The sequence below is a fragment of the Panthera pardus genome, unplaced genomic scaffold, assembly GCF_024362965.1.
Source record: "Panthera pardus isolate Hobbes unplaced genomic scaffold, ASM2436296v1 HiC_scaffold_13, whole genome shotgun sequence".
NCBI classification, from domain to species: domain Eukaryota; kingdom Metazoa; phylum Chordata; class Mammalia; order Carnivora; family Felidae; genus Panthera; species Panthera pardus.
The window spans coordinates 81,408,584-81,422,180 of record NW_026526688.1 but is presented as its reverse complement, the minus strand read 5'-3'; the positions used below and the strand labels follow the sequence as shown (position 1 = coordinate 81,422,180).

The window sequence follows — 13,597 nt, the reverse complement described above, 5'->3', positions numbered from 1 at the left end:
TATTTTCCTGTCCCCAAATAATATATACTGCCAGGAGAGATTTCTTTAAAACCACCGTTTTCGCTAGAACGGTTGAAGCATATGTACGGTTATTACCTGACACTGGGTGGGTTCAAAGGTGCTGGGTAGCCAGGTTTTCGGCCCCCTACCTCCCTCTGCATCTCCATTTTATCTGATCTGGATTTCTCAAGGAGCCCCAGTTCCTTGGGAAAAACAGCAGCTGGGTCTGAAACCTTTGCCTAATTCTTCTAGGGTGAGGGTACTTATATTCCCAGCTACAGTTTTAAGGAAAGAAACTCCTAACTTTAAATACTACAAATTATTTGCCAATAATTTTATTCTCAAAGAAACATGGCCCGTAGTATGTTAGCCTCACTATAAAACAACTTTTTTAATGTTTTATTTTATTTTTGAGAGAGAGACAGAGTACAAGCAGGGAAGGGGCAGAGAGAGAGGGAGACACAGAACCTGAAGCAGGCTCCAGGCTCTACGCTGTTAGCACAGAGCCCGACGCGGGGCACAGGGCTGGAACCCATGAACTGTGAGATCATGACCTGAGCGAAGTTGAATGCTTACCGGACTGAGCTACCCAGGCGCCCCAGCCTCACTATAAAGGGCTGTTTGAATTCTATTCCTGGAGCACCATTCCCAGTATTCAAAGACCAGTTGCATCAGCATCACATAACAATGTAAGTATGCTGATTCCTAGGCTTCTCCTCAGACCTGTGCAGTCCCTGAAGGCAGGGCTCAGGCCTCTGCATGTTTAGCAGGCCCCGTAGGTGCTCATCCAAACACCTATGGAGATGCTGGTTGTTCAATGCTGGTGATGGATCTGCTGGCAGAGTTGCCTCTGATTGCATCCAGATGAGGTATGACATCAGCATTTATAAAGAATTCCACAGGTTATGGGAATGAACACTGAAGGTGGAGAACTGCTCCAAGAGCTGATAGGTTTTTTTGCTTTTTTTTTTTGGCGGGGGGGGGGGGGGGCGGGGGGGGCAGAGGGAGAGTGGGGCAGGGCAGAGACAGAGGTAGACTGAGAATCCCAAGCAGGCACCCAGCTGTCTATGCAGAGTCTGCCTCTGGGCTTGATCCCACCAACTGTGAGATCATGACCTGAGCCAAAATTAAGAGTTGGAAGCTTAACCGACTGAGCCATCCAGGTGCCCCTCCAAGAGCTGATAAAAGGATGAAAGCTGAAAAACCTATTTTGATTTGCCAATGAACTGTTAATGCAGAGAAGGATAGGCAAACATATTTAGTAGTGATGGATGGAGGAAATCACGTGAATGGAAGATTGAATATTATCACCTCTCAACCTAAAAAAGGCTCACAGTGGTATTTCAATGACCTTAATTCTTAACCCCGGCTGTCTTTAGAATTCTTCAGGAGTCAGCCTTTAAAATATACCAGTGCCTGGGCCCTACTCCAGACCAGTTAAATCAGGCTCTATGGGGGTGGGATGGGGGGGTGGGTGAGGTCTGAGTTGCTGCTTATTTTAACAGCTCCTGGGGTGACTTTAGTTGTGTAGCCAGCTGAAGCACCATTGCTCTATGACGTAGGAGAAGCTGTCTGAGTCACCTGTTATTGTTGACATCACAAGCAGTTCATTTTGCTTCCAGATCCTTGGAGCCCAGTCTTTAGAAAAAAATGAATGCTTGGCACTGTTCTTTTATCTCATTTCCACCTCTTAAACCACCATCATTAGGATTCACTATTTTATTTAGGAAAGCAGTTTCCCCCTGTTTTCTTGACATAATTTGAGGCAGTATATTGCTCAGAGCAAAGGCCAGAACGTTCTACACCTTATGCATTTGCTAGTTAAAATCTGGGGCTTGGGGGTAGAATTTGTGGAATTTTGCGTTCTGTTGCTTGGCAACTTTAAGAGAGTTAAGCCTATACATTCTGTGAGCATCAGAGTTACAAAGTTTGGTGAGCCCAGTCAATTATTTCTTGATACTAAAAAGAAATTAGTTCTCCATTATGTAGAGGGCTTGAAAAGTTGTCATTCAGAGCAGGGCATCTGTAGCGATGTCACACTTCTTCTACTTGACTCCACAAATTATTCTGCCCTTCAGCCCTCTCACCTCTCAAGAGTTCGATCTGATCAGACGCATGGCTGGCATATCTTGGCAGAATGAAGCAAGGTGGTCACATTCCTCTGTGACGACATATGCAGGCAGTTACCGGAAAAAACAATTGGATGAGTCCACACGCAGCCGATTTTCTCTTAAAGCAGGACAGCATTGGCCTGAGTGTAACCAGTAAGACTTCTTTGTAATTTGCACCTGGATATGTCACTATAAATAGACAAGAATGCTAGTAGGAGGAAGAAGGTATTGTAGACCCTGAGAGCCTTCATAGACTTTTAACTCTGTGTATTTTCCTGTGTAAATGTCAGCTGGAAGAAGAGCTAAATGTCAGTTACCAGCTGAAATTATGATTATATTCTCTTTTAGTCCCAACATCATGTATAACTATCTACTCTTGAAGAGATAAAAATGTGAGTATTTGATTAAATTGTAGGTATTTTGTATTCTCTGTTCAGCAAAGAGGTGCTCCTGAGAATTTCAGTTTGTTTCTTGTCTAGTTTTTCCACTTTTAGAAGTTGAAAAATTCCCTCAGAGCAGAAAGAAAGTTGACAAAATCCTCCTCTTTTCCCCACCTTGTATCGTCTATCCATAAATGCAAGCGTTGAGGTCCTGAAAGACATTGTCTGAGTATTTAAGCTCAGTCTTACGAAAGGCCCATAGAAAAAAAGAATTTGTTTCATATGGTGACTGAAACTATAGAAATAAGTAATCACAAAGGAAGGACATTTTATCGGTGTCTGTGGTGGGGGAAGGGGTACTGTGTTTCTGGAAAGATCTCAGTGAAGCAGGTTTCCTCTGAGCTGGTTTAGGAGGTGGGGAAAGGAAAAGCATATTGCATAGAGAAGAGAATATGCACAAAGGCAAAGAAGTGTTTAATCCAAGTACGATCAGACAACCACAAATAGCTCAGTGAGTTTGAGACAGAAAGCGTAAGTGGAAAACTATGAGGACTTGTTATGAAATATGTCCTTCTGTATATTAATCGTCTACTATCTCATCCAAATTCTGGAAATGTATTTGAAAATCGACTGGATTTTTGACTCCAACTTGAGATGTGAGTAATTTCTCAAATAATGCCCTAATAATTATTAACTGTACTGCCTTCCGGGTCTTTCCAAATCACCAAAACAGTGCTGAAAACTAAAATGTCTCAGAATTACTCTTCTATTAGATGCCTTGTCTAGTTTATTCCAACACACTCTAATCTCTGTATTTTTATTAAAAAATTTTTTTAATGTTTATTCAGTTTTGAGAGACAGAGAGAAACAGAGTGCAAGTGAGGGAGGGGCAGAGAGAGAGGGAGACACAGAATCCAAAGCAGGCTCCAGGCTCTGAGCTGTCAGCACAGAGCCCTACGTGGAGCTCAAACCCATGAGCAGTGAGATCATGACCTGAGCCAAAGTCAGACACTTAACCGACTGAGGCACTCAGGCGCCCCTCTAGTCTCTGTATTTTTAGTTGCTCTCCAGTATGTTGACACTTGAATTATTTTTGGAAATCCTTTTGCTAATTCTGTGAATTCTGAAATACCTTTTGGCCAGATAGAGGAGTCTTTATGCATGACCAGGGTCATCTTCTCTGAAAACAGTGTTTGAAATCTGGTATCCAAACAGATCCAATCATCAGAGCAGAAAAAAAAAAAAAAAATTAGTAACTCAAAAAGTACAGAAATACGACATCTGGTGAAAATGTCCAGAACTTCAAATCTGTGTCCTATTCAGAGTGTGATCATCTCACGCATCATTCCAACCAGTGCCCTCTTGTGACATTGCAGACATGAAAGACCCCAACCTTGTGAGGCTTATCTTTTTGGGGGGACCTCAGAAATGTAAATATATCATTGGCATAACTACAGCTTATTCTGTTACAGGTTAAAAAGCAGTAAGTGTTATAAATGAAGATGAAGGGCAGATTCAGCTCATTTTGAAAGCACTGATTAAATTCTAAATTTGCTTTTGTTTTTAATCTTTTTCTTGGTTAATTTTAGCCCCAAGGCAAATGTCTTAAGTTCTGAGCAAAAGCTGTTTGATTAAAATTTTGTAAGGCTCTAAGCAGACATTTTTACACTGCTATACAATGAAAATGGTCCAAGGGGGATTTTTGAACAAAATATAAAATGACTGGTTATTTAAAATGTGTTAAGGCAGGGGAATATTAAGTATACAAAACACAAGACCTTTTTTTCACTTATTTATTCACCACATACATTGACTAGCCATATAAAACAAGATGGAAGAAAATTGGTAGAAGTCTCAATCATTTGGTTCTGAATCAGTTTTAACAGTAAATATATAAAATTCATAAACATGCAAAAAGAAAGATCCATGCAAGAAACATTGGAAGAAGGGAGATTAGTGTGGTATAAAACGTAGACTGTGGGTTATCAATTCCACTTGTCTGCCAAAGTTAAAATAGGAGTTGCATTTTGACATCTGAAACTAATGTAACATTGTATGTCAACTGCACTTCAATTAAAAAAAAAAAAAAAGTTGCCCTTTGGAATGCCTAGACAGGGATATGGCTCGGTATAAATAATTTTAAGTCTTGATGCTTTTTTTATTACATTATTTCTTTTATTCATTCATTAATCATATATTTATTAAGATGCTACTATATGTAAGATCTTTTAGGATAGATGCTGGGGCCACATCAGTGCTCAAAACATACATATGGCTCTTGTCTTCATGGAGCTTATAGTCTGGTGAGGGAAACAATCACCAGGGAAACAAGCTATTTGTGTTTGAAGGAAACAAATAGGGAACTCGGTTAAAAACAAAGAGGGGTGGCAGTTTCTTACAAAACTAAACATGGTCTTTCTATATAATCTAGCAGTCACGTTCCTAGATATTTACCTAACTGATCTGCAAACTTACATCTACACAAAAACCTGCATGTGAATGTTTATAGCAGTTTTATTCATAATCGCCCCAAAGTGGAAGGAAACAAAATGTCCTTCAATAGGTGAATCAATAAAAAACTGTCACATCCACACAGTGGACTATAATTCAGCAATAAAAAGAAATGAGGTATTAAGCCACAGAAGACATGGATGAATCTTAGCTCCATAGCCCTAACTGTACAAAGCTAGTCTGACAGGCACAAATTGCATATTCAACTATATGATATTTTGGAAAAGAAAAACTAAGACAGTAAATAGATCAGTGATTGACAGGGGATAGGAGAGGGCTGAGTAGGTAAAGAACAAGGATTTCTTAGGTCAGTGAACCTATTCTATATGAAACAGTGATGGTGACTATAAGACATTAAGTTTTTGTGAAAACCCATAGTACTTTACAGAGCAAAGAGTAACATTTAATATGTATAGATTTAAAGAAATTATTTAGGAAGTAGGAGGGTTCCCAGGATGGCATACAAAATGTGACAAAGCGATATAAATGTATATTACAAATGTATGAAACAAGCTCACGGAAGGAGGTGTGGGAATAAAGTGTTGATCTAAGTAACTATTTTTTTTAAGTTTATTTATTTATTTGGGGGGGAGGGGCAGAGAGAGAGGGAGAGAGTTCCAAGCAGGCTCTGTGCTGTCAGCAGAGAGCTTGACATGGGGCTCAAGCCCATGACCTAGGATCATGACCTGAACTGAAATCAAGAGTCAGATGCTTAACTGACTGAGCCACCCACGGGCCCTGGATCTAAGTGACTTTAGAAATGAATGGAGATTGCGAGACTAAAAGGCTAAAGGAACAATACATAACCTCTGTACCCTAGTTGATAAAGTTGTTTCCTATAGGGGGACAGGCGACAATTCTGAAACCAGTATACGTGTATTGGAACTGAACAATCAAGTAGATAGACAGTGGATGTTGGAGTGGGAACTTAATGATAAACAAAGGGAAGAGGATAGAATGATCCACGTAGTAATGGATTAGAATTGAGTACATCAGTATGAACACGTGTTTAGCTTAATATAGATATAGATGGTTATGTAAAGAAACATTTATCGCCTTATGTATATACACAGATTAGTATGCACACATGTGCTTCCTTGGTCCCTGTGTGCAGCCCATATCAGTATGGGACATCGGCTGAGAGGGCCTAGAAATAAGACCTTGGAACAGTGAGCACACCAAATACCCAGATTTTAGTTTTTAATACTATCGTCTAGTAAAGGAACCAGAGTTTCTTGGACAATTGGTGATTCTCAGACTGGAGCAGAAGATATACAAGATGAGTTTGGAGTATCTTGTAGTGCCAGATAGTAAGAAAGTGTCAAACAAAACAAAACAAAACAAAACAAAAATGATGGAGCCAACTGAAAGAGCTCCCAATGACCAAAGCTGGAAAAATTTAAGCAACAAAATAAAGCAGCATTGGATCATAGCCCAAAGTATAAAATAGGCACCAGTCCATACTCTGATAAATGAATGACTAAATTAATTCATTAGTGAGGGGGGAAAGGACACATCCCTCATGCAGAATATTTTCATAATTTATGTAGTTATCTTGTACTCAAGGAGGTGGAGCATAACTCAGAGTAGTTAAGTGTGAGCTGTGCACAGCGACTTTCTTCCATTGACCACAGAAAGAGAAAAGACAGTAACTTTACAGTGGGGAAACCTGACAAATACTACTTCAAGCTAGCTGAGAGAGGTAAATGTCAATAATGATAAGCCATACTGATAGTCTTTAGCCTTGGTATGAGAATGGTACTTTAACTCTGTGGTTTTCTTCCTCAAAATATATTACCCTCATCTAATCGTGAGAAAAACATCAGGTAACTCCCAATGAGGGACATTCTACAGAATACCTGACGACTAATCCTCAACGTTGTCAAGGTCATCAAAACAGGAAAGTCTGAGAAACTGTCACTACTAGGAGGAACCTAAGAAGACACGATGACTAATAATAGATGTAACTGGGTGTGGAGTACATGAGAACTCTCTGTACTGTCTTCACAATAATTCTGTTGATCTAAAATTGTTTAAAAGTTAAATTTTAAAAAAGGTAACACTGGAGATGCTAAAAGAGAAATGAGCAAATCCACAATCATAATTGAACATTTTAACACTCTTCTCTCAGTAACTGGTAGAACAAACAAATATCAGCAAGAACACACCAAATTTGAACAACATGATTAAGACACTTGTCCTGAGTGACATATCTAGAGAAGTGAACCCACCAACTGAAGAATACACATTATTTTCAAGAGTATGTGGGCTATTTTCAAAAACTGACCATATGTTGGGCTGTTAAAAAGTACCAAATTTCAAGGGCACCTGCAGGGCTCAGTCAGTTAGGCGTCCGACTTCAGCTCAGGTCATGATCTCACTGCTCGTGGGTTCAAGCCCCACATCGGGCTCTGTGCTGACAGCTCAGAGCCTGGAGCCTGCTTCAGATTCTGTGTCTCCCTCTCTGCTCCTCCCTGATTCATGCTCTATCTCTCTCTGTCTCTCAATAATGAATAAATGTTAAAAAATTTTTTTAAAAAGTGCCAAATTTCAAAGGATTCTAATCATATAGAGTATGTTCTCTCACAAATGTTATCAAACTAGAAATTGATGACAAAGAGAAGACTAGAAAATGTCTAAATATTTAGAAATTAAACAATACATTTCTTTTTTATTTTTATTTTTATTGTTTATTTATTGTTGAGACAGAGAGACAGAGTGTGAGCAGGGGAGGGGCATAGAGAGAGGGAGACATAGAATCCGAAGCAGGCTCCAGGCTCTGAGATGTAAGCACAGAGCCTGATGCAGGGCTTGAACTCACATGCTGCGAGATCATGACCTGAGCCAAAGTTGGACTCCCAACTGACTGAGCCACCCAAGGGCCCCAACAATACATTTCTTACAACCCAGGGGTTAAAATAAAATCACAATGAAAATTAGAATATATTTTGAATTGAGTGATAAATAAAATATAATATACAAAAAACATGAAGGCAATACTCAAAAGGTGAAAACAACCCAAACATCCATCAACAAACAATGGATGGACAAAAGGTGGTATATACATACAATGGAATATTATTCAGCCTTAAAAAGGGAATGAAATTCTGGTACATGCTGTAACTTGGATGAACCTTGAAAACATTATGCTAGGTGAAAGAAGCCAGACACAAAGGGGAAAATATTGTAGGATTCTACTTATTCGAGGAACTTAGAATAGGAAAATTCATAGCAACAGAGAGTAGAATAGAGGTTACTAAAGAATAGGGGGAGGGGGAAATGAGAAATTATTGTTTAATGGACATAGAGTTTCTGTCTAAGATGACAACAAAGTTCTGGAAATGGATAGATGCACAACGGTTGTACACCATTGTGAATGTACTTAATGCCACTGATCTGTGCACTTAAAAAATGGCTACAATGGTGAATTTTAGGTTACGTACATTTCATAATAATAGCAATGGCAACAGCAGCAGTAATAATAACTGATGAAGGTCAGGATTTCCAGAATGCAGAGGGAGGATATATGTACATCCACTCCTCTATAAAAACAGAAAAATCCTGGAAGAACTGTCAAAATCAACTTTTCAAAAACTCTCAAAGTTAACCATAGGTGTGCAACAATCTGATGAGTGTGTTTTCAAGAAAAACTGCAGAACTTTGGCAAGAACATCAGGGTTTGTGGCACTGAAACTGTCCTGTTGATAGTTCTTGAGAGCAATGGTTCCTACACTTGTTTGATCATGAGAATGATCTGTTTTGTTAAAAAGAATGATTCTCAAGCCACTCACCTTAGAAATTCTGATTGAAGCATCAGTGAATCTGAATGTTTAACATATGTTCCACATGATTCTTATGATTAGAAAACAATGGGAAATGCCACTTTGTAAGAGGGTGAAAGACCCATTCTAGCAACATGGCCACCTGATGCCAAACTCAGTGTCGCTCCAGGGGCTTTTGAGTAGTCACTCTTTCAGTTACTCTTTTCAGTTGAGTAATCTACAAAACCGGATGTTGTAGGGGTTTAAGTACTCTCCTTTACGTTCTAGGGCAATGCTTGCTTGCCTATCTCAACCTCGGACTCCCAGGTGGCCTCACTGTTGCTCAGGAGGAGTACAAACCCAGAAAAGATGAAAACTATGATAACTCTGACAGGGCCTTGCAGAACAGTCCCGAAGTATTTGAAATGATTTTCCTTTCTGACTTGGTACTTATACAGACAAATCCCTTTATGAAAAATCAGCAGCACATTGGACCATGCTTCTGAAGTGAAGAGGAACTGGGCCAGGCCTTACTGAAAGCCACTGGACGAATATGGAGCATTAGTTTGTTACAAAAATAATACAAGGGGAACAGAGAGCAGAAACGTTTTTATAATGAAGGAATGTATAAATGAATTTTTATAAGAAAGGAAAGGATAGCATGGTACAAAATTTTCATGAATGTATAAATTAAAAAAAGGAAATATAAAAGAAATTTAGTGCTTACCAGTAGGCTAAAATATGTCAAATTTCTAGGAATAAATGTAATCAAAGATGGGCAAGATCTCCACACAGAAAACTGTAAAACATTAGTGAGAGAAAACAAAGATGACCTAAGCAAATGGAGAGATAAACCGTGTTCTTAGATTGGAAGATTAAAAGTTGTAAAAATATCAATTCTCCGCAAATTGATTTATAGATTCTATGCAATTCCAGTAGGTGTTTTTATGGAATTTGACAAGATGATTCAAGACAAGGAAATAGCCAGGACACCCTCAAAAGAGAACAAGGTTAGAGGGATTGCTCTACAGATAACAAAATGTACTATAAAGCCTCAATAATTAAGATGGTATTATGGCATAAGGATAGACAAATAGACCGATGGAACAGAATAAAGAGCCTACAAACAGACCTCTGTATATATGGACAATCATTTATGAAAAAGGTGGCAGAGCAGTGGAGAAAGGCCATTCTAGGTAGATAGATTCCAGATGAATCAAAGATCTAAGTATGAAAGGCAAAACAATAAAGCCATTAGATGACAGAGAATACCTTGATCTTGCAGTTGGCAAAGACTTCTTAAACAGAACACAAAAAGCCCTAAACACAAAGAAGAAGTTGTATAAGTTGAACCACTTTAAAATTAAGAAGTTCTGGTAACAAAATACACCACTAAAGGTAGGAAAATGTGAGCCACAGAGAGGATGAAGATATTTTCAACTCAGTGACCGACAGAGGGCTTGTAACTATAATATAGTATAAACATACTATAATCTAGGAGGAAAAAGACAATCCACTAGCAAAATGGGAAAGAGACTTTTAAAAATGAAATTCACAAACCATATACCATACCATATTGAGTATAACCATAATGTTACAATGTAATGTTGAGCACTATAAGCCAGATGCAGCATGTATTGTATAATTTCATTTATATGTATTTCTATATATCATTAAAAAAAAACAGCCCAAACCATAGTGTTTGGGTATGTCTGCTTAGGCGATAAAAAATATGAAGAGAAGCAAAGAAGATTCCCATAGACATTAGTAAACTGGTCCACTGACTACCTGTATTGGACCTACCCCAAACCTACTGAGAATTAATTAGTTGGATTGAGCTCAGAAATCTGCATTTTATTTTTATTTTTTCAAATATTTATTTATTTAATTTGAGGGGAAAGCAAAGAGAGAGAGAGAGAGAGAGAGAGAGAGAGAGAATCCCAAGCAGACTCCACGCTGATAGCACATAGCCCAACACAGGGCTCGAACCCATGAACCGTGAGATCATGATCTAAGCCGAAATCAAAAGTCCAACGTTTAACCAAATGAGCCACCCACGTGCCCCAGATATCTGCATTTTAAAATTAACACCCTCAGGTGACTCATCTGCTGCTTTAGGTTAGGAGAAGATGTAGGGTGGGATACCAGGCCCTGTCTCAGGGATGATTAGGGCTAGTTTGTTGGCTGAATGAATGTCCAGGAGCATTTTACGACTCTCTAGGCTAACATCAATTCCACTCTACACCTACCTCACACACACATAGTTCCAGGTCCCTGGAGCTTGGAGACTCTCTTCTCCCTCTAATTAGATGCCATAAACAATGTGCTGCACTCTAGAAATTGATGACTGCCCATTCTATACAAAATAACTGCTTCCCACCAAAACCCTGCTTGCCTAAAGTATCACACGTGTTTTGAATGATAGACACAGTATCTGAAAGTTCCTGAATTACTCCTCTGCTATTAAATTCTACACTTTCCTGGGAAATCAACACAATTACTGTTGTATTCATAGCACTTGTCTTATTTTGCACCTGTTCCATTCATAGCACTTATCTTATTTTGAAAACAACTCCCCTGGGGCACCTGGGTGGCTCAGTCAGTTAAGCATCTGACTTCGGCTCAGGTCATGATCTCACAGTTTGTGAGTTTGAGCCCTGCATCAGGCTCTGTACTGACAGCTCAGAGCCTGGAGCCTGGAGCCTGCTTCGGATTCTGTGCCTCCCTCTCCCCCTCTCTCTCTGCCCCCCCCCCCCCCCGCTCATGCTCTCTCTTTTTCTGTCTCTCAAAACCAAATAAACATTAAAAACAAAAAAAACACTCTCTAGAGAAAGACTCACAAATCCTGTTAAAACAATTATGAACTTAATGTTTGAACTTTTCATGTAGAAAAATTGAATGTTTTACCCTTTTATGATGAAATAGAACAAACAAATCACTAAAGGTAATGAGAAAGTCCAACTTGGGTTGATTTTAATGGGAGTGCAGGGTTATGGCTGGGAGTGTGGAAGGAGGAGCAGAAGCAAAAGTTTATGGAGTCAAATGAAAAGATTAGTGAAAATCCCTCTAAAACCACAGGCTGTGGCTCATCACCCACAGACTCATAACTTGTTTCTTCTACTTGCTTCAGGGTGTCATCACCTCATGGCTCTGCCTTCAGTCCCAGACTCTGCAGGACTGGCTCCCCAGAGTCTACAGATGCTAAGGGTAAGTGCGGCAGTCAGCTGCGAGCCCATTTGCCAGGGCTGCTGTCTTTGTAACTTTTAGGCTCCTGACTATGGTCCACATGGTTTCTATTTGCCTCTGAAAGACAAGGCATCTTTAGGGAGAAAACGAATATGTTGCACCCTGGATCTGTGATTCTTAAAAATGAGCTATTCTGGGGCCAAAATGTCCTCATACATATTAGTCCCAGAATGTCACTTCTACCAGAGTTTGGAGATCCAGGTAAGGTATTCTGAACTTGACTGGGTACATCAAAAAACTTAGAAGAGAAACCAAAGCTATAAACCACCAACGAGTAAGCTATATTTACTCATCTATAACCACCACCACCCTGTTTTAGTTATATTAGAATAACACTAGCCGCTGAAACATGGAAACCTCAAATTCCAGTTGCTTAGCATAATAAAACATTTTTTTCTTTATATATAGCCCAAGGTGGGTGTTTTGCAGGCACAGACCTTCCACATGCTCCAGGGACACAGATTCCCTTTATTTTGGGGGTTCCACCATCCCCTGGGGTGCCAGAGTTCTTTGTTTCCATTTAAAGGGTAGGGAAGGCACACCTGCTTTTTTCTCACTTCAGCCTGGAAATGACGTACGTGCCTCTCTGGGTCACATTGCAATGGGAGTAGCCACAAGGCTCCACCTAGATTCCAGAATGTTTACAAATGGGTTCCTCGGCTGGGTGGCCACTTCCTGGTAACAACTTCACAGTATAGAGGGGAACAACTAGCCTTCCTGCCACACGCACGCTGATTTTGAGGAAAAAACACAATAGGTTTTCCCATATAATTTCCATCTCTCAGGGTGCCATCTTCAAAGGTTTAATACGACTTGAAATCTCAAATTAGGACTTTTTAGCACTTTATAAAATCTTCTGGTCATTTTTCTCACTTAGTATTTAAAGGTTTAATATGCATGCATGTGTGGTGGGTGCAGGGTGGACATTATTTCCCAAATAATGGAGATAAACGTCTTTAATGGCTGCCTCGGACAATCACTATCCTGCGGGCTTTCCTATTAAAATTTGGCTTTATTGGAATAGTACATTTGAAGTGGATTTTATGTGTTCTTCTATGGTTTGTTGAGGCAAGAGGATAGGACAGCTAACCATTTGTGCTATGGTTAAAATCGGGACAGACTTTCTTTCTCTCCTTTGCAGTAATGAACACAAAATGAAAACACACTGTGTAGCTCCAAGACAAGTCTGAGCTAGGGTACGGGGAATTAAACAGCCTGATCACGTCATTCGCAGTAAGTTAAGGTGACAGTGCATCTGATCTGAGTAGTGCAGAGTCCAGTCCTATTGCATTTACACTGCTATCTCTGCCCTTCAGAATTCTGATTAACCATCCTAATTACCCATGGCCTGTGAGCGCTGGTAGCTGAGTGGTCCTGGAGCTGAATGGGTGGAAGTTCTTTTTTTTTTTTTTAATGTTTATTTTATTTTATTTTTTTTTATTTGAGAGAGAGAGAGAGAGAGAGAGAGAGGCAGAACGTGAACAGGGGAGAGGCAGCGAGAGAGGGAGACAGAATTCGAAGCAGACTCCAGGCGCTGAGCTGTCAGCACAGAGCTCGATGTGGGGATCGAACCCCTGAACCATAAGAT

The 13,597-nt window shown here is 39.7% G+C and overlaps 1 protein-coding gene across 1 annotated transcript in view; it reads left to right on the top strand.

Moving 5' to 3' along the window:
- The first annotated feature begins 1,933 nt into the window (after nucleotides 1–1,933).
- The window catches only part of CUNH4orf51 (chromosome unknown C4orf51 homolog), a 47,096-nt gene continuing 35,432 nt past the window's right edge, over nucleotides 1,934–13,597 (top strand). Inside the window, exon 1 of the mRNA XM_053900704.1 lies at nucleotides 1,934–2,264. Within this exon, the coding sequence (XP_053756679.1) occupies nucleotides 2,032–2,264 (233 nt within the window). The 5' untranslated portion in view covers nucleotides 1,934–2,031. The remainder of the gene's footprint in view (nucleotides 2,265–13,597) is intronic.